Below are 21,825 nucleotides of genomic sequence, written 5' to 3'. Positions count from 1 at the left end.
AACTCATGCTTCATCTCAAGTATTTTTTCTCACCCTAATAGAATCTCATTTTATCTAACGTTTTTAAAGTCAATTTATTTCATTCATTTTGATCATTCTAAAATTTGACCTCTTTAAGAATTTGTGTGCTTGTGTGGGTGTGTGGTGCTGGGGATCAAACCCAGGACCTCATAAATGGTGGACAAGTGCTTTACCAATGAACATCATCCCCAATTCCAAATTATTTGCTTTCTTTTACTTATTGAATTTACTCTTATTTTTTTTTCTGGGGATTAAGCCCAGGCTAGCACATGCTAGGCAAGTGCTCTACCCCTGGGCTATACCCTTAGTCCCACCTCTTCCCTTCTTTGTACATCATATTATAATACACAGAGGACAAACAAATAAAGTGGAATCATAGTCTTACTTGAGAAGATCATTCCTAGTTTTATGATGGAATTAATTTGTCACTACTTCAAGGGATTTGGCCCAAACTGATTCGATCCTGGGAAGTTGCAAACCCATTGGAATGTATTATAATCTTGGGGAGTGTTCTTAGCCAATTCTTTTGGATAATTGTTTTGTCTGACAGAAGGATCTTTGTGGAAGCACCCACTATTTCTCCCTATCACTTAAACATTCAATCTTGGATCTTAAACTTCTGCTTCCTCAATAGTAGACCTGTTGTGATGTTGTCTATAGGCATGCAACTTGAACAGATTTGCTCTACTTTCCTAGACTATATTTTTTGGGGGAATATCCAAAGAAATATCAAAACAGAATTATTCTGGAAGATCATTTTTCTTTTTCCTTCTTGTTTTCTTAGGTGGGAAAAATATTTTAAAGATTTTTATTACTAATTCATGAAATACGTATTTTCTGTGTCCACATTGATAGCCAATAAGAAAACTTATTAGATGCTGGTGACATATGGTGATCAATACAAACCCAGTTCTTGGCCTTAGGATCCTGTGGGGAAGCTAGACTGCCCACCTTTGATTTAGGAAATGATATAGTTCCAATTCTTGATAGGTTATTGAAAGAACATAAGAGCGTTTCTTTAACTTTCTCTAACTTGGCAAAGATAATTTCTGTATACCCTCTCTAACTTTGGATCTATGGTAAATATTTTCAGCTTGGGGCTAAAAAGATCTCACTCTTTTGACCAAGAGCTCTATCAAATTCTTGAGAAACATATCTGCTTATAATATATTGATGTTAATAGATTCTGCAAGAATATTAACATATTAGAAAAATAATTTGTGCATATGTGGAGCGTTTGATTCATTCTCCATCTTTTTTTTTCTTCCAATAACTTAAATACATGAAGAACAGCAGAGTTACTTTTTAGATGGTAGGCAGCACAGTCATTTCTGGCAAAAGATTGCAGGAGGATGAGAAGGAAGAACTAAAGCCCTAGGAAGGAGCAGAAGGCTTCTTAGGTTAGTCCCAGGGCATTACTGAAGCCATATTGAAGGCAGAGGGAGAAGGGACCACAGGAAGCCAAATCTAAAGCCACAGGGGAGGGTTTCATGTCTGATGTGTGTGATCATTCTTGTGTTCTTCCTGCCTCAAACTACAAGGTCGATACCCATCCACTCACAGGACCCTCATGTACAACTCTCTTCTACCATTCACAATGTCTGTGCTTGTTCAGGAAATTCAGGCTTTGGTTTTAAGTTCCTAAAGTCAGGAAGCAAGCTTTCATTACTACTATATTTTTGCCCTTTTGTATGTGACCCATTGGCATGTGGAGTGAAAGGAACCAACCTCTGAGCAATTTCTCTCCAATACAGTGTAGGGCACCTGGATGAGGTCTTAATGAAACCATCAACCAATGTCGGCCATAGCAACTATGACTCCTGCCAAGGAGCAGAACACTGGAAGCGGTTGCATGTAGATGTTGGTTTAGGTCATTTCAATCATCTTAGTGGTCACCATGGCAACCACCTACAACCAGTGCTTAGATGAGGAGCAGAGTGAGCCAACAGATATACTATGGTGTGGTCCTTTAGCTAGTGTAGTCCATGCCTAACAGAAGCCGTTTCCATCAGTCATTAAGAGAGTTGCAATATCTCCCATGAGGCCACGGTGACTTGTGCTGAATAGTAGTAACTCACCAGACTCTATGCTTGCACCTCAGTGAGTCTTACGACTATGTGTGGTTCTAGTATTTTCACTGAAAAAGACTGGATGAGTGAAATTGGATATTTCTGGAGATTTTGCCTATTTGCTTATTAATAGATTAAGCTTGTTTGTACTTTTTTTTTTCTGTATCCCAAGTGAAATGTATCAAGTAAGCATGTTTTGTAATAAAAGCAGATAACCTCTTCCCCCTGGATAAACCATGGCACTTGCTTCCCATACGACCCAGAGTATTGGTGTCTTGGCAGAATTTCTGGGTCCCAGTGGCAGAGTGGTAGGAGGAGACGGAGGCAGGGAGGGAGTCAATCGTTGGGCCTTTGGGTCCTGGTTCTCCATGGAACAACAGAGTGACCCCAGCATGTCATTCCACCTGAGCCTAAGATCTCTCATTTTTAAAAAAGAATGATTTAGGAAAGACCATTTCTGCATACCCTCTTGCTTCTAATTTCTGCTTTGGATAGATATTTTGAACTAAAGTAATATGGAGAGGAACGTGAGTTGGAACCGCATTTTGAAGACACTGAACTTAGCTCCTGCCCAGAGGGGCACTTCACTTCTGGTGAATTTCATTAACTTTGCCTACATAAGTTGGGAACGATATTAATTTGTGTGCTTGTGTCTGTGGGGCGTGTGTGTGTGTGTGTGTGTGTGTGTGTGTTTGATTTCTCCCCTCTAATTCATAAAACCTGTGAAATGCTACGTTTGGGGTTACCAATACCTTTTAGAGATGAGGAAACAGGCAGACCAAATGAGGTCCCTTTGAGAGCTTTGAAATTATTTTTCCTTAACAAAATAATTTCTAAAGTTCTTGATTTGGGAGAGTCAGTAACTATCTTGTTTCTTTCTTTGTGTTTGCTCAGTAGGAAGCCTCTTGGCATGCCGTGTGTTTTTGTGGAGAAAATTATTTTCTTGCTCTAGAAAACTGTTAATTACCAGAGTATTTTACACAAAGGGGCAGTGATCCTAAAAATAAAGTAAATTCTGTTCTCTGCTTACCAAATCAAAACCCAAACCAGCCAACCAAACCAACAAATAGCACGGCTCGTCAATAATTTCTCCCTGTACTGGTCCAGTCGTGATTAAAAGTAAGAACAGCAGATAAATGTGTGTCCTAGACGAGATTAGCGGTACCATTTATATAGTGTCAAGTCATGCAAACCATGCTGAAAGGAAGCAGCTTCGTTGTGGTGACTGGGGAGGAAGAAGGCGGGGAGAACCCCTGCTTGTGGGGGCCATCGCGCGCGCATGCACTCGATGCAGCCATCGGTGTCCCCGCTGGTGAGCGCTGGGTGTGAGAGTGAGTGAACTATACAAGGTCTGTCTACATTACAGGAGGAGTCAGCCAGTGACCCCTTTTAAGAGGGCTTGTTGGAAGGGGTCCATACTGAATCCGAAATCCCGTCCCCCGTGGACGACAGTGGCATGGAGCCACTGGGCGTGAAGGGGTCTGTGTCGGTGTCCGTCTCACCCTCGGCGAGGTACCTCTTCTCCCTCATCCAGCTCGACCCCCCACTGGGGCCAAACACATAATCGTCTCTGTCCTGGGAGATACTGAAGCCGCTGGGAGACCGCTCCAGCTCTTCGTGGTTGACTGACATCAGGGACAGAGGTGTGTCGCTGTCCCGGGTGACGCTCCGTCTCTGCCGGGGTGAGATATGGTCCGCGTAGGGGCCGTGCAGTTCGGCCTGGGAGTGGTAACTCGCTCGGGAGTCGAGAAGAGTCAAGATGGGCAGGACGGTGGGCCTCTCTGCACGGGTGGAGGCCGAGGAGGGAAGTGTGGCCTGGACCTTTGCAGAACTGGGTCCCGCTCGGGGCAGGTTCACCGGGTCATGTGCAAAAAACCCATAGGGGCCGACTTTGTCGATGGGCACCTGCTGGAAGCTGTAGGGGGGATCGGGGGCACCTGTCTCAGAATAGTTGCAGATGATGGTTTTCAAATCAGAATACCTGTTCTCCTCCTTCTTCTCCCCTTCGGCTGGCGAGGAGGTCCCCTTGGTCGGGTAATATTCGGTGACATGCACCTGCAGTCGCTCCATATGCTGCATGTGCATGTCCACCAGAAAATCCAGCTTCTTCCCCATGTCATGAACCTAGAAAATACAAGGCACTGGGCGTGACTGCTCCCTCTGGGGTGGGGGTCACTGTCATTGGTTGCAGGGACATACCACAAATTTACTTTTCAGAAGGGGAGAGAATTCATGAGCCTTAAAGGTAGTAGCAACTAATAATTTATTTTCCGCCTCCTAGCAAGTTCTGCATATGTTAGTGTTACTCTGTAAACAGCCTAGGTAGGGGTTTTCTGGGAGGCAAAGGCCAGAAGCAGAGAGATTTGGAGGATAAATGTCACAGGCCTTCATGGTCCCCCAATGGAAGAAGTGGCCTTGCTGTTGTTGCAAGGAGTGGGGGTCCATGGTGTGCAAACATTGCAGAACCATGTAGAGTCTTGGAGTATGTTTCACCCACAGGGTGGTGTGAGCCCTGGAGGTGCAGGGCAGGTTAGCAGGACTGTTTGGAGCTGGAGACCCCCCCAGGGCTGGAAGGCAGTGGAAGCTTCCTCTGCTCCTGTCTGCCTAAATGGGAAATGTACTTGAATTTTAGGGAGTGTGTGCAGACAAGCTGTGTGTACGTGTGTGTTGTTCCCAATTCCGCAGGAGACACTGCAGTTGGGATGTGAATGATCTCATTCAGGGACCGTATGAGCCGAGGGTTGAGATGACATTCAAGTCTTCATGATGACTCGCACCCACAGAGCAGTTAGTGTATGACTCTATTTTACATACTCTGCACCTCATTTGATTTTTTCCAGGTGATGAAACAGAGGCACAGAAAGATGAAGTAACTTGTCAAAGGTCACAGAGCTGGTAGCTGAAAGAGCTGGGATCACACATTAAAGTTTTAAAATAAGAAACAATATTTGTGCATGTGTCTCTGTATGTGTGTGTGTGTGTGTGTGTGTGTGTGTGTGTGTGTGTTCCTGGGGACTGGAACCCAGGGCCATTCTCCCACTGAGCTATATCCTCAGCCCTTTCTATTTTTGAAATTTTGAGACAAGGTCTTACTAAATTGCCAAGGCTGACCTCAAACTTGCAATCCTCCTGCCTCTGCCTTCTGAAGAAACAGGATTCTTAATGTGCCAAAAATAGAATAATTATTCAAATTTTCTCTCATCTCTCCTCCATAGATCCCACGTGGGTCACGAATAAAATAAAAGGATGGGTATGTATCTGGAGGAAACCAGCAGTGCAAAATTAGGTGAACGATGCTAGCACATGAGCCGTTGGCTGTGGACATAGAGGTGAGCCACAGGCACTGGGGTGGTTGGGTTTCTCTTTCCACTCAGAACCATCTCCCCACACCTGCCCTCATCTTGGCCGCTCCCAGACCAATTCCTGAGAGGAACTTAGAGGAAAGGAGCAGAGAGGCCATGTGAAATGGGGCAGGGAGTGTCTCCGAGGGACCACGGTGGCGTGCAGGGGATAGCGGTGAGCTATGTTCCAGAAAGTCCACCTGTGTCGACTCACTCAGTCCTCACAGCAACCTCATAAGGATGGCAATGGGGGAAACTGAGGCTCAGAACAACGGATTACTTTGCATGTGGCCAGCCGGCCTAGGGATGAGGCTCCACTCCTTTTGAGTGGTAATTAGTATTGTTCAAGGATCATGCATCCCTGCGAAAAGTGACCTTGAAAATCAGTTCCCCACACTTGCTGTCTGCTGAGGGAAAGACCTACCTGTCTCTCAACTTTGACGAACTTTCCCATCATGCTTTGGTCTTCCATTTCCGATGTGGATGTTCTGGCTACATAGGGTTCATTCCTAAGGAAAAGTCAGTGATTCTTTAACGATTCATTATATCTGGTTTTGCTTTGCAAGGTCATTCCTGCTAGGGGGACCCTGATCCCTGGGACAGCATTCTTATTCTCCGGCTTACCAAGGCTGGAGGACTCAAGTCTCCAGACTCCTGGGAAAAGGTGGCATTTTCCAGCCTTCCCTTCTGATGATTTCATACTTACCTTAGTGCAGGAAAACTTGAAGGCACTTTGTGTCGAAGTTAATAAAGCACCTTGTGGTGCGTGGAGTGCTTCACTCCTTGCCTTCCAGTCTCCGACTGAAGACAGCCTACACTCTGACTGTGTGTGAAGGTGGGGAAGGGTTGCCTGGTCTCTGAAATCCTATACAGTGTGCGTCTCTATCTATATACATAGGTATTTGTGTATATATGTAGCATTTGGCCCATTTTGTTTAGAATAGAAACAAAAGCTGCTTCTGGAAAATTTTGCAAAAAAACTGTGCTGGTAGAAATGGGATTAAGATGAGTGGTGCGTTTGCTCTTAGCTTCAATATTTTTATATTCTATATAGATGAGAAGTTTCAAGGAGTCTCACTATTGCTCAGAACTGCTCATGGTAAGTCCCTTCTTGGTTTTTCTCTCTCCTAAGCTTTTGCCCTGTAGATCCCTGGACTCTCTTTAGCTGAGTGGTTGTTTATTAAAGCAGATATCATCAGTTAGTGGCCATGTGCTGCATCGGGTCCACCAGTGTTTTCTTTGTTTTCCCAGGTTTGAAAATTCCTCAAAAATAAGGAATTGCTTCAAAAAAAATCTGGATATCAGTCTTTCTTTAAAAAAATTGGACTATTTGGCAGCAGATGTCATTTTTAGGAATAGCAGCAACAAAATGGAGTAACAGTCACCTCCTGAACACAGGGCATACCCATTCCCTCCCCCAGGCTGTGGCTGAGGAGCAGGCGCCTTTGATCACCACACTGAGCTTTTGTTATAAAATGAGAGGAAGGTGCATGATGTCCCTAAGCTGGACTCCTCACTTGCCTCAAATGCATTTGAGAATAAGGGATGAAAAGGCAGCTGTGGGCCTTCTAAAGGACACCTCCTGTTCAAAATCTCAAAACATATTCCCAAGAGAGGACTGCTGTCCGCATTGCAGTGTGGTCAGGGGCGAGACATGTGATTGGCATCCGTCAACCTGGTTGGGAGTGCGAATGAAACAGGAAAAGGAAATGTGCTGCTAACGAACTCATGAGTCTCCTCTTCAGAACAAGGTGGTTATTTTCCCTCAAAACCATGAAAAGAAGTTTCATCTACATGGTCTGGAAGAGAGGTGGGAAGTCTTTGGCACAGAGACCTTTCAAGTGGTCATGAACGGAAGCAGGCTTCAAACGCTCTTGCTTTATTTAGGGGAGCAATGACTTCACCCACATAAAGGACCCAGCCGAGGTTTGGGGGTGGGGATGCGCCACAGGCTTGGGCCACAGGACCCACAGTGGGTGCACGCAAGTCTCACCTGGGAGATTGCTGGGATGGGTAGGTGAAGGCCGCCCCTTTCTGAGACTTCTTGTGTTTCGGAGTGGATGGAGGTCCAGGGGTGAAAATCATGTCTATTCTGAAAGAAGCAAACAAGGGGGTACATTAAATCACACAAAGCTTTATTTTGGAAGGAAAATGAGTCATTCTATTTCTGCTTAATTCATATGTGGGTTTGGAATAGGTAAGAGAAGGGAAAAGAGACAGAGGAGGAGAGAAACGGGGAGAGAGAAACAGAACTTGGCAGCTCAGTATGTGACCGTCCTTTCTTGTCTACTGGTGCTGAGAGCATTTTCCCATCCCCAGGGAGAGGCAGGGAGGAAGGCAAACCACTGAGTCGGAGTGAGGACTGCATCTTGTTATTTGTTACGGGAAATGGAATACATGTGCGGCCAGCCTGTGTGTCTCCTAGCTCTCCTATCTCTTCCCTAAACATTTAATTAGGGGGATTATACAGACAAGTCCTAGACTCCATTTTCAGTCTGTAGATGCCTGTTGCTCTGCAGACATCTCTGGCCAGGACAAGGACAGGCCCAACCCTGGCTCCACACTCCACTTCCACTTCTGCATGAGACATGAGCTTCCTCTATGAGCTGCGATGAACAAGAAAGAAAGATGTGCCTTCATGCTGCAGGGGCGGGGAGGGGAAGCAGGACCATTAAGACTATGCTTCCAAATAGTCACCCGTCTCTGTCTCCCCCTGGAAACCCAGCCGCATCTCCACGGACAGGCCAGGCCTCGTACTAAATCGGCCTTCCTGTCTGTCTAGCCCACAGCTGGGGAAATGCAGGTCACCATCCAGGTGTTCAACCTCTGGCCACAACCCCTGGAAGCACACTTCCCTGATAAATATAAAAAACGAAGACACTGTCACCATTTATTCTGTGCTTACTAAAATTGGCTGACATTTTTGGAGTTGGGTCTGTCTTAGCCATCATCTCCCTTCCTTGGTCTCTCAGAGAGCCACACTGGCATTCAAGAAGAGAATATTGGACTCAGAATTTGCACACACATCCATTTGTTCAACAGGCACTGAGCTCTGACTGCCTGAAAATGTGTGAGGCAAATGAGGTGCTGGCTGAGGACAAAGTAAGGTCATAAGTAAGTATCCTTCCAACCTGATAGTGTCACTCACTCCAAGTCCTTCAGGGGATGTCCCTGTTAGCTCAGCAGGAGCCTCCACTGAGGAGACATTGTTTGGACCAGAAGACTGAAGCCCAGAAAGGACTCACGTTAATCTGAGTTGTGTCAATTTCTTTATAGGCCCCCTACAAGGGAGAATGTGTGCATGTCGTGTGTATTTCTGATTATATGTGTGTGCGTGTGTGTCTGTTTATGATCTCGTGTCATTCATACACAGTACATCAGCTAATATCATCACAAGATCTAGGCAGCTCTTAGCTAGAACACGTGATGATGGCGTATGGGATACCCACACACCTCCACACACGCTGGGGAATTTGGGGTAAATCATGGCTCTTTCAGCTTCCACTTCCACATCAGGTGTATGGCACCTGTTATGCAATAAACATAGTTCCTTAAAGATTTAAGGAACTAGACACATATGCACAGTATTCAGGTGCTCCATTAAAATGGCAGCAATTAACAGTGGGACACTGTTGCCATTTCTGTATTTTCACTATTATAAATAGCACTTAGATTTTTAAAATATGGTCAAAAATACATATTTAGAATTAGTTAGCTGGACTAATTCTGGGGTTTGTGTTTGTTGTTTGCAGTACTCAAAGCATCACAGGGAGAGCCAGTGGAACATACGCCTCTCCTCTCCATTAGCCGTGATTGGGTGCTGACCTGGGCTGGGTGGTGGCAATGTCACACAGTATCTTCAGGACCCATTTGGTCTGGTGCTTGTTGGCCTTGACATCCACAATACTCGATGAGCAGTTTTGTTCCCACATTTTGGGTTATTTCTGAATGCCTTTCACCAGAAACCCTAAGGTTCACCTGACTTTTATTCCTGAGTCCCACCAGCTGGGACTCTCTTACCTGGTCTGAAGGTACTTTATCCTGGAAAGCATGTCAAGGTGGCCTGCGGAATATTGCTCGATCACATCCTTCACGTCGTAAGGCCTCAACGTCTCCTTGAATTTCTTTTTATAGAGACGGAATTGTAGAATTCTACAAGGCAAAGAAGGGGCGTTTGTGCGTCATGCTGGGAGTGCAGGGAACTGTAACTGGAGCTAGCAAAGTCAGGGCAGGGGAGAGAGAGCAGAGGAAACCATCCGGGGACACTCTCTGGCTCTTGGTTGTGGTTCTGTCCTTTTGAAGACTGCATAATTAGGGCTGCTGGCATCTTTCATGCAGGATTATCTCACTTTGATCATTTGAATAATAAGACAATAGTAGTAAGAATGAGAGCTAAGATTCATCGAGCATTCATTACATGCCAGATGCTGATCCATCAATTAATGGATGATTCAACTGTGGCTCAGAGAGCTTCTGCACCTCTCCAGGGCCATCTAGCTCATGATGACAGTGTTGGTCCTCAGGTCCAGGCCTGCACACTTATGAGGCCTGTGTTCTTGGTCATTGTCACACTGCTTTCTATTTGAGGAGAGCTGGTGTATCTTTTCTTCAATAGACTCTTTAATTCTTTTTCTCTGGGCACCTAGAAAAGTTAATTTCTGGTCTCTGGATTTTCTCAGGCTCTTTGTAACATAGAGAACCTAGAACCAGCAGACGAAGTCAGACCCTCCCTCCATCTTCTTGGGAAGCAAGGTCAGGCATGATGGGGTGCTGAGGTCCTTGAGAGCCCCCTCTTGAGTCAGTATCAGGAGGCACAGCCCCTCCCAGGCCCTTCCAACCTGTGCTTGCATGGATCTTTTACGTGGTGCATTGGAAGTTCATTCTGTTGGTCTTAACTCATAGCTCCAGCGTCTAACTACCATTTGTACATATTGATTACAGCTTCCCATTTACTTACCATCTTTCCCAAGATTATGCCATTTTATAAGCCTGTCTTTTCCCTAGTTTCACCTAAGGTGAGAGCCAGAAAACTAAGGCTCACAGGACAAACCTGCTTTTGAAAGTAAAGATATCCTGGAACTCAGCCACAACCTCTCTTGTGAGCATTGTCTGTAGCTGCTTCTGCACTATGGCGGCAGAGCCAAATACTGCAGCAGAGACCCATGGAACACAAAGCCTAAAACACCTACTCTCTAGCACTTCATACAAGTTTGCCAATCATTGAACTTAGGCATCAGGAAAAATGTTAAAAATTAGAGGGCAGAGTCCAGAACACAAAGCAACCTTACAGAGTTTTCCCTCTAGGTCAATGGAGTCATTAACTAGTGTTTTCTGAATAAGATCCTTCATCCAGGCGTGAATCAGGTGCTGTGTTCTCATCCGACCACATTTCTGTTCATTCTGTCCATGATGGTGTCATGAGAAATGGGATCAAAGCTTTCCTGAAGTCCACCTCTTACTCCACCCTTGTGCTTCCCTGAGCTATGGGATGGGGAATCTTGCTGAAAATATCATGACTGGTTCTGGACAATCAAATGAGTCCCTAGGATTCACCCTTATGGAGTTATAGCGTACTTGCTGATTTTCTTGAGGAACTCTAAAGCAAACCAGGAATCTCCAGGGTTGATTATAGAATCCTCTAACACAGAACTCAAAAGTTCTCCTATTATCTTGCTAAAATGCTAATAAAAAAGAGCTACATGGATGAAGATATGCAGAAGAAAAGCCATTCTGAGGAAGATGCTGGTAAAGAAGAAAACTCCATGTCAATACACCCTCTACCCTGACATCATTTTAAATAAGTGCTGGTTAAAGCCACAGAACCGTGTGGCAGTTTGAAGACCTGTCAGGAGGGCAGTGGGGGCACTTTTATAGCCAGGTGAGCAGGAGTCACCAGATGACTGGCCAAGGGGTGCCATTGTTCCTGAGACAGTGTCCCCCACACAGATTTAATACCCTTGGTTGCTGACCAAAAGTGACTGGAAGCTTCCTGTGCCCGCCCAAAGCCCACGGGCACTTTCCAAGCCCTGTCCTGGGGAGCTGAGCTGGCCAGGGAGGCACGAGGGGGAAGGTCATTACCTGACGGCTCGGATGGCGGCCTTCAGGGTGGGGATCATGTCTTCGATGAGGAAGTCATTTCCGTAGCCCCTGTCTTCCGCCATGGGATCACCTGTCCCAGCATCTGGGAGGGAGACATGTGTCAATGGCAGGCTGCCACATGGGGAGGCTTTGAGACCCTCCGTGGAGTAAGAGCCCCCAAGCCTCAGGTTAGTGGGCCCAGGCTGTGTCTCCACCTTGTGGGGCCACACTGTGGCCTCCACCCTTCCTTGCATCCCCCTCTCTTGTCCAGAAGTTTGAGTTAGGCCTGTGGTCAGGGCTGGGGAGGGCCTGGGAGGAGGGCAAAGTGTGTCCCTCAGGTCCTATGAGGCCCCATGAGACAGCAATGTGTGGGCCTCTGAGTTGGACAGATCTGTAGGATTCTTCCTCTCTCTGTCTGTCCTGGTGACCTCAGGAAGTCACTGTCTGAGCCAGCCACACCTCGGAGGTCCTGGAGAGCACCCAGCAATATGGTGAGGGTCAAGAACCCAGTGGCCTCAGACACTGGAGCACTCCTTTCCTGTTGGCCTCCCTCTTCATAAGTAGAAGATTCACACAAGGCCACTCTTCCTATGGTTCCTCAGTCTATGGGTGCTTTTCTGACGCCTCACCCCCTCCCAGCCCCGGGCACTGAGGCGCCCATCTCCAGATGGCTGTGCAACTGGTCTCCGCCTTCAAGTTGACCTTCAGGACTGTTCGTCCCTCAGGGCCACCTCAGAAACCATGGCAACCTGCCCAACACTGCCAGGAGATGGCCCAGGAAAACAGCTAGCTCAGGAGCCTCTTGTTCTATGAGCCATGACACCTCGGGGGATGTGAATGAGACGAGGGGAGAAGGAAGGAAGGGAGAGGCACTTTGGGGACTCAAGAGTTTTCAAAGGACAGGGGCGGGGAGGTAAGCGGGGAGGCAGCTCAGGAGAGCAGACCTGGGGGAGAGGGCAGAGGACAGGAGGACGTTACCTTCGGAACTCTGCCAGAAAGCGTAGGCTTTCATGCGGAAGGCGGTGCGGAAGCGCTCTTTATTGTTTAAGCCAGCAGGCTTTGGCTCTTTAGAAGGACTTTCTTCTATGGCATCTACATTCAGAGGGGTAAATAGCTTTCCTTTAGTATTGCTACCACGAGGATTAGAAAGGCGAACCCGATCCAAGAGACCCAGCTTTTGGCTACAAAATAAGCAAAAGTGAACAATTTTCCTCCTTAAGTGCAGGCTCTTGTAACTTCCCGTCCCTCCATAAAGACTCAACATCCTCCTCCAAGGCTGACGGGGGCCTGTGCCAGGGCTGCGTCTACCCAGCAGCTGGCAATCAACAGCGCAGGGCTCACAGGCTGCGCACCCACGGCTAGTCTCACTTCTCGGCGAGCTCCTCAACTCCCTGGGCCCAGCTTCCTCCTATGATAAAGTGGGGTGCACTTGAGATACAGCGAGTGTGGGAGCCCCCATCCACGGTTTCCGTTCCTGTATTCCAGCTAACTGCAGCGGCCACCGTCTGAGAATATTACTAGAGTGCGATGAAGGATTAAGATATTTTGAGAGAAAGCTCGCACATTACATAGCTTTTATTTTAGCATAGTGTTATAAATGTGTATTATTTGTTATGCTATTAACTTTTTACTGGGGCTAATTCATAATTCAAGTTCATCATAGGAAAAAAACAGTGTATGTCAAGCTCTGTACTATCTCATTTCAGGGTTCACTGGGGACTGTGGACTCATCCTCTGTGGAAGAGAAAGGCTACTGGAAAGTGTCTGGCTCATAGTTTATGTCGCGAAGATTCATTCCTTCTTCATGTCTCTCTCTTCTGCATCAATAAATAACTTCCTGTCTTTCCTTTTGACCACATCATGGTGCCAAATAGTGACTTACACAGACAGATCCTTATCAAATGCCCCTTGAACAGAACCATGTAACATAAAGCCATAAAGTGGCACCTTTAAACTGCCATCCACAGACAGAATCTAGGGGTCCCATGAACGTGGGTGGGGAAATTACATCTTTAAGTTCCCAAACTCTAACTAAAATTTAATATCTCTTCCAATTAAGAAATGGAGGTAACAAACTCCATCAATATCCCCAGTGCCTATGACTGTCCACAAAAGAAATCACAGATATTTGTATGTCCTATTATCTCATGGTATTGTTTGCGTTCACAGCAGCTTCAAGATGATCGTAGTATCCAACCTGGCCCTAGGTCTTGTTCTTAAGTTCAACACAATGAAGCACACTTCTAACATCTCAAATTTTTAAGTGTTTAACTCTGTTTAATACTTAACAACCAGTTCCTTTTATTACTGCATATTACATTTTATTTATGGAGTCAAACAAATATTCTAAGAAAGAGTCCATGGGTTTTGCCAGACTGCCACAAGCGTTTTTGGCACAAAAAGTAGTTAATAAAAAATATACAGTTGTCCTGGTACAAAAAATCAGCAACCTGTGCTTGAGGCAGGTCCACCTTTCCATTGGCTGACCTTGGGCCAAGTCGTGCTGTTCCTGACCCTTGGGGCCTCATCTGTGGAAGAGAGGTAAGCATTCCCTGCTCCACTGGTTGTGCTGAGACAGTGTTGGTCAAAGCTTGGACAGAGAGTTTGACGCATGGTTGGTGCTCTCCAAATATGAATTCCTTCCCTCTGTTTCCCACCCTCTGAGCCCTTGCCCTCGTTGGCATTTTTCCCACATAAGTAGGCTCAAGTCATTGGCTTCCTCTCCATCACCCCACATGGGGCTTGACACACAGTAAGCACTCATGATCTGTGGGCAAAATGAGAAAGTGAAGGCGTACGGGGGTCCATTCAGTTCCCTGTGGGCCCAAGACCCCTCTGTGTTCTGAGGAGTGGGTCTGGTCACCATAAGCATGGGCTTCTGCCTGTGCCGCACGGGGTAGTGTGGCAGGAGGTCCTGGGTTTGGGGCTGCAGGGCTCAGGTGGTAATGTGATCCCTGCCAAGCACACCTGCACTCTGTGAGCGGCAGGTCCTCATCTGGGACGCACACCTGCTTTATAGAAGCTTGGGGAGTATTACACAGGATCATATCTGTGACACTTCCTGCCTGCAGCCTGCATAGAGAAGTCACTAAGGAATATTGTATAAATACATGAATAACGATGAATATGTGATGAGCAATGGGTACTCCTTATTCCTGCTCTCTCGGGCCTTTTCTCTTGCACCCTGCACCATTCACAGCAGTTTGACTGAATAACCAGCCCAGGGTACATTTGGAGAACCCCAATATTCAAACAGCTCCATCTTCCCTGAACTGGAGTCCAAATTTTTGAAGCTGCTTTCCGGATCAGTATTAGGTAACTAGCAAATAGGACGGAGAGGCTGTCAGGACCCATGAGCTAAGACTGGTGGGTGAGGCAGGAAGTGGACCGAACACATAGGGAAGGCAGACCTGCCCGCAGGGAAGGAGAAGGGCTTTGGCAGTTACTTCCTAGGCCATCCTCCTTCTTGGGCCCTGCTTACCTGTCCTGCTCCACCTCCAGGTGGCTCCATCTTTCTATCTGCACCAAGTCCTATGTCCTTCCCAAAGTGCCCTCCCTCACAAACAGGCCCACCTGCCTGCGGTGTCCTTTCTCACCTCCTCAGCCAACCTCATTTCTATCTGTCTTGTAAAACTATGTCCACGTGCCCTGCTCCTTGGAAATTAGGTACTCCTCCAAAGTCACGTTGTACCTCTGTCTGTCACAGTACTAACACACTGTGGAGGCTCCATTCCCATGTCTGCTAGGCAGAGTCTCTACCTAGTTACCTTTGGGCCAAGTACACTGCCATGCTCAGTACACCTGGGCGTTCAGCATGGCACCTCAGGTCCCGGGCTTTGGGTAGAGACATCCTGGTGAACCATGTGAGCCAGGACACATAACTGTGCTCTGTGGTCCCCGGCTTCCTCACATGCAGAGTGAAGACAGCAGGCCCATCCTCACACAGCTGGGGAAGGGTTAATTGTGGTAATGCCTGTAAAGTGCTTTGCCCACTGTCTGGGATGCAGGAGCTTTCAATAAATGCTGGCTATCACCCTTATCTTGGTAAATAATCCTTTTCTTGCAGAAGCAGTAGAAGGCTTACCGCATGTGTGAAAACGGTGGGTACGATTTCCTGGGCCACAGAAAAGGTTTGTGTGAGTTTTTTATTTTATTCTTGTATATGAACTGAGATGAGATTTGGGGATTTATATATTATTTTCCAGTGCTTCTTAGTGCTAATCTCAAAACACTCAACATTGTAATTTTACCCCCGTTGGCAGGAGCTAAGTACAGGAGGAGTATAATTCCAAATAAATTAAGCAAGATGAAATGAATGGCAGCCACTTTGTCCTGATTTGAAATTTCAGCATAATTTCAGAAAGATAAGGAGCAGGCCTTCTTGGTTCTATCTGTGTTGGAACTTAATTCTTCGTCATTTAAATGCTTTAGTCCAAACTCTTAAAAGTTTGAGTTGCTTTGGCCTTGTTAATTTAATACTGTGTTGGTCACAAAGGATGCTCAGACTATGTTAAGATCCAGATGTGTAGGGCCCAAGTCATAAGTCCTGGCTTGGAATTGCTCATAGCCCTTGTGCCTAAGAGGCTTACAGAATTCTTCCTCCAGCAAAGTGTATGATCAGCTTACTTCTTAATTGCGTTGCCTGAAATCCAAGCCCCCACAGGATAATCAAATGCAAGGCAAAGTTCACCACTGGAGCACGAGGCCCTTCTCTGTACGGATTTCTAGTGCATGATCCAGCCTCATTCTCAGGGTACTGCAACTCTTCCTGGAACTGACATCGGATTTCCCTGGAAAGCCTGGGTCCCTTCTTTGTCAGGCATAGACAGTTTCCAAACATGATCTAGAAAAGCTGCAAGTAGGTGGACTGGAGCCGGGGGGAGGGTGAAATCTAGTGGCTCTGTCCTGGCAGAACAGCCCTTGTTCCCTGGCATTCAGCACTGGGCACATGCTGTGACCTCAGCTGGAGAAACCTTCAGCCTAAGTGACTCTTCTTCTTGTCTAAAACCTGGCCGGAGTGCCAGCCCCAAGGCTCACTTACGAGGATGTGTGAGACCTGGTGCACCGTACCCTGGCACACTGGGCGCTGTCCTCCTCCATGGCATGTGGCCATCATCATCCCATCTTGACTCACAAGGGACTCTCCCACTAAATCAGTGGTTTTCTCCAGGGGGTGACTTTGATCCCTCAGAGGACATCTGGCAAAGCCTCGAGATGTATCTGAGTGACCCAACTTGGGGAGCTCCACCGGCATCTAGTGGGCAGAGGCCAGAGGTGCTGTTAAGCACCCCGCGATGCCCAGGTCAGTGCCCTTCCTGACTCTCCACCGCACTGAGGCTGAGCATCCAGAATGAAAGCTTTGGGCCCTCTGGCTCGTTCAGGTTGAACATCCATCTGGCACTGTGGCTGGCACAGGTGGGCACTGAAAGCTTTACAATGATGCCGAAGGAAGGAATAAATATTTGATATCTGATTAATAAAATGTATCCCACCTCAACTGAGCAAGGGAGTGCTGGACGGCAGAAAGAATGTGGGCTTTGGAGTCAGAGAGATGGTTCACGTCTGTGCTCTGCAGTTAATATTTCAAATTGGGTAAGTCATGAACTCTTTCTAATTCAGTTTCTTCATCTAAAAATGAAGCTCATGTTATTAGCTTGTTCACCAGGAGTTGTGTTTGACACTTTGAGTGCTGGGCTCTGAGAGCGACCTGAGTAGACAGGGTTGTTCTCAGTCCCCAGTGAGCTCATGACAAAGCCAAGAGGACACAGGCAGCGAGCAGACGCAGGCGCCACTAGAGAGCTGGTGAGAAGACAGAGGGCTGCAGTGGTGGAGAGCCGCAGGGTGTCGACGCGGGCAGGGCAGCCAGGAAGGGCCTCTGGAACGCACAGGAAGCCAACCGGAAAGCCGGTCTGGGTTGTTCAGGATGAAGGTGATGGTGATACTGAAACGGAGGCTGATGGGTGAGCAGAAGCCAGACTGCAAGGAAAGGGGGTGAGAGTCCGCAGGGGGACTTCACGAGGGCTCGAGGACGTGAGGACCAGGCTCCTGCACCTGAGGGGGTGGCGTAGGGCATCCCGGTTGAGAGGCACAGAGGCCCCACCTGGCCATTCCAGCGTGTCACTCAGGCATAAGGCTTGTGAACACCGAGTAGGGTACATCCTGTCATCAGGTCATTTATTCATTCACTCAGCAAGTGTTTATGGGTACCTCCTCTATCTCAGGCAGAGTATTATCCCCAAGGAGCCCGTGGCCCAGAGAGGAAAAGATCATTTTAAAAGTATTTATTCATGTATACATATATATGTATGTAACATGTATATGTAATGTTCCATATGTGTGTTTATATGTGTATGCTTGTATGTGCACACACATACACACACACACACACACACACACACACACACACACATGCTTTATTAGGGAGGCTCTGAGTCCACCCTGAGCGCGTGATGAGTGAGACATCTAAGCCAGGTGAGAAGGGGGGAAGGTGTCCCCTGCCTGCACTCTCAGGAGGACCAAGCAGGATGACTGGTGACCTGTCAGCATCTATTAAGGTCACAGGGAAGTCAGTTCTTTTCCTTCTGATCAACCTTAGAATCACTGAAACTAAGAAAGAAGCAAAAATTGCTGGGTCAACCTCCCTGTCCTTTTAAGGATGTGGCTGAACCTTTGTTCCTCAAGTTCACATAAATGAGAACAGTCCAGGCAGCCCACACAAAGCAATAGCTTGAGTCCCCACCAAGAAGCCGGCACAGCACAGGGACCTGAAATCACGGAGAACATCACTCTTTTCCTCAGACTGACGGACAAGTATGTAGGTTACCTATGCCAGAGGGAGGCCATAAGGTAAGCTTAAACCCGACTGGCCACATAGATAATAATAAGGTAAGATTGGCGTGCCCGGTGGCTGGCAGGCCCCGAGGAAGCTCATCATACCGTGGCGAGTGATGGGCAGGAAGCACGCATCGCGGGCCTGAGCACACCGCTGACCATTCTGCAGTAACCTTGCGCCCTGCCTTCTTGGGTAAGGAACTGAGTTCTCTGTTGACGATCTCCCTCTTTCCTGCAGCTCTCGTCCCCCTCCAGGTTGTGTGCCTGCACCCACACCTGGCACCTCCCCAGCCAGCAGGCCACCCAGTGGGACAACTGTCAGATCCTGGACGAGCGGTACAGACTGGCTTATGAAACCAATCCTCTGAGCAGGAGGAGCCAGCAAACACCCAACTCTAACCTTCAGAAATCATGGACTAGATCTTCCCTGGGCACCCGTGGGCAAGTGGAGGGCTCTTGAAGGCGGCATGAGCAAGCCGATCGGCAGCCTTCAGAGGACCCTTTCCTGTAACTGTAGAAGCACCGCCAGGAAAGCTTCAAAGTTCATCTATGTGATCCTTGACTTGACCAGAAGTGCCGAATCCAGTCCACAGTGATAATCTGTGTGTATAATAACCCTCCTTATCTATGAACTTATTTCTGTGGTTTCAGTTACCCATAGTCAACCAAGGCCAAATTATTGAATGGAAAATTCCAGAAATAAATGATTCACAAGTTTAAAATCACATACACTTCTGAGTAATGTGACAAGATCTTGCACCTCTTCCCCTGTCCCACCTTATAAGTGAATCATCCTCTGTCCGTGTATCCATGTTGTATATGCTACTCACCCTTTTGTTAGTGGCCCTCTCAATTATAGGGCTGACTGTTGCAGTAAGTACCACAGTGTTTTGTTCAAGCAACCCTTATTTTACTTAATAATATATTAAGTATATTAATATATTGCAAGAGGAGTGATCTTTGCAATTGGATATGCCTGTGAGAAGCTACAAAGTGCTTCCTCTAAGTGAACATGTAAAAAGCACTGTAAGAATTTTACACACACACACACACACACACACACACACACACACACACACACATAGAGTGCACATTCATGTAACTTTTATTATAGCGTATTCTATAATAGTTCTATTTTATTATTTGGTATTATTGCTAAACTCTTACTGTGCCTAATTCATAAGTTGAACTTTGACCTGGGTATATAATTAAAAAAAAATCAGTATACCTAGTGCTTGGTACAATCTGCTGTTTCAGTCACCTAGAGGGGTCTTGGAACGTGTTGTACATATTGGTGGGATTTATTGTTACATGTTCACACATCCACACAATATAACAATATAATATGGTCAATATTATTTCCCACTATATATTCTTTCCCTCTTCTCCTTCCTACCCCTGGTAACCTTCCTCTGTTCTAATGGTCTCCCTTTGAGTTTCATGAGATTCTCCTCATCTCTCTTTTACTTTTTTCTCTTGAGCTTCTATATATGAAAGAAAACATGTGACACTTGGACTTCTGAATTTGACTTATTTCACTTAACTTATGGTCTCAAGTTCTATCCATTTTCCTACAAATGTCATAATGTTATTCTTCTTTATGGCAGAATACAATTTCATTGTGTATATACACCAAATTTTCTTTATCTAGTCATCCACTGATGAATACCTAGGCCGTTTCCATAGTGTGGCTATTGTGAGTTGTGCTGCCGTAAACATGGGCGTGTGTATATCACTGTAGTGTGATGACTTTAATTCTTCAGGATAAATGCTGAGGGGTGATTTAGCTGGATCATATGAAGGTTCCTTTTTGTCTTTTGAGGGGCCTTCATGCTGATTTCCATAGTGGTTGTACTAATCTACAGTCCCACCGACAGTGTAAAAATGTTCTTTTTCTCCACATCCTCTCCAGCATTTACTATTTTTTTAACTCTTGATGGCTGCCATTCTGACTAGGGTGGGAAGAATTCTCAGAGTAGTTTTGATTTGCATTTCCCTAATTGCTTATGATGAACATTTTTTCAAATAATTGTTGGCCATTTGTACTTTTTCTGGATAGTATCTGGTTTTTGGGTTCTTTATATATTCTGAATATTAATCCTCTGTCAGAAGAATAGCTAACAAAAATTTTATCCCATTCTGTGGGTTCTCCCTTCATAGTCCCAATTGTTTCCTTTGATGTACAGAAGCTTTTTAATTTGAGGCTATCCCATGTATTAACTCTTGGCCTTATTTCCTGAGCTTTATGGGTCCTATTGAGAAAGTTGTTGCTTGTGCTGAAGTGTTGACCCTATGTTTTCTTCTAAGAGTTGCATACTTTCTGGTCTAAATCCATTTTAAGTGGATTTTTGTGCGGTGTGAGAGATAAAGGTCTGGTCTCATAGCCTGTTTTGAGAATGTGCTCTTTATGTCTATATGGAAAAAATTCTAAAGGTAGATTTAATAACTTACTTGCAGTGTGAACATATGCATGATTTAAGACTTATTGATCTTCAGGGAAGAAGAACAAAGAATAACCTCTAGGGAGTGTTGATATCTGGATCAGATAACCCCTGCTGCTCACGGCTGTGTCTCATGGGGTGGGCCTGTATTAAGGTTCTAAGTTTGTATAAGAATATCCAGGTAAGCTCTCTGCCTCTGTGAGTCATGAGCTGCTGCAGGTTCTCTAGAAAATGTCCTCTGACATCATAAAAAATCATCTGCCCTCCTCTACAGTCTACCCAGAAGGCTCCACAGTCCAAGTGAGGTGCAGCAAGAAACTCTCCATCCATTTTGACACACAGTCATAGAAAGCCTGACGCGTGTTTCTGCAGGGAAATTGATGGACTCTGACTGCAATGGTTTCTTCCAAGCAGGATGATGTATGGGAAGAGCACCATGCAGAGCACCCAAGAGGACAAGGATGTCCATCACAGCTTCCCAAAGGCCACTGTTCTCAAGTGGTTCCCTGTAGGCAGTCCAGGCTCCTGTCACCTCCTCTGCCCATATTGTGTCAGCTATAGAAGGAGAGCGTTGGCCTAAGATACAAGAATATATGTCATGCTTGTATAACTGTGTCAAAATGGATTCTACTGTCATGTGTAGCTAAGAAGAATCATAAAATAAAAGTTAAAAAAAGAAGTCTACTGTGAGGCCCTTATTTTCCAACAAATAACAATGTGTGTGTAATTATTTATATTTATAAATATGTAAGTAGTTCATAGTGGTGTTTAGAGATGGCCTTTCTTTACAATCTGTAGTAGAGTCCATGGTTTCCCTGTCATTGGGGTGTCTTCTGAGAGGGAGAGGAAGAAAGGTTAGAGAAAAGCTTGGAACCTGGAAGCTCCTGCTGCCTCTGCAGCAGCCTGCAGTGAGGACTGTTACCTGGGAAGCCTCTGCAGTTGTGGGAACCATGGATTATGGTCTTGTTTCATTTTCTGAAGTGCCCTTGTGAGCCCAAGAAGCAAATAAAACTACATATAATGGAAATAACTTCTTAATATTCA

At 46.1% G+C, this 21,825-nt stretch overlaps 1 protein-coding gene across 1 annotated transcript in view; it reads right to left on the bottom strand.

Annotated features, from left to right (window-relative positions):
• Window positions 1-277: 277 nt before the first annotated feature.
• Kcnq3 (potassium voltage-gated channel subfamily Q member 3) overlaps window positions 278-21,825 on the bottom strand; it is a 295,813-nt gene continuing 274,265 nt past the window's right edge. Inside the window, exons 10-15 of the mRNA XM_047526292.1 lie at window positions 12,488-12,690; window positions 11,510-11,612; window positions 9,452-9,583; window positions 7,425-7,523; window positions 5,856-5,940; window positions 278-4,214 (exon numbers count right to left, since the gene is read on the bottom strand). Coding sequence (XP_047382248.1) covers window positions 3,480-4,214; window positions 5,856-5,940; window positions 7,425-7,523; window positions 9,452-9,583; window positions 11,510-11,612; window positions 12,488-12,690 — 1,357 coding nt within the window. The 3' untranslated portion in view covers window positions 278-3,479. The remainder of the gene's footprint in view (window positions 4,215-5,855; window positions 5,941-7,424; window positions 7,524-9,451; window positions 9,584-11,509; window positions 11,613-12,487; window positions 12,691-21,825) is intronic.

Source organism: Sciurus carolinensis, chromosome 1, assembly GCF_902686445.1.
Source record: "Sciurus carolinensis chromosome 1, mSciCar1.2, whole genome shotgun sequence".
Lineage (NCBI taxonomy): Eukaryota > Metazoa > Chordata > Mammalia > Rodentia > Sciuridae > Sciurus > Sciurus carolinensis.
The sequence above is the reverse complement of the archived record's forward strand: the minus strand, read 5'-3'. Positions and strand labels throughout refer to the sequence as shown.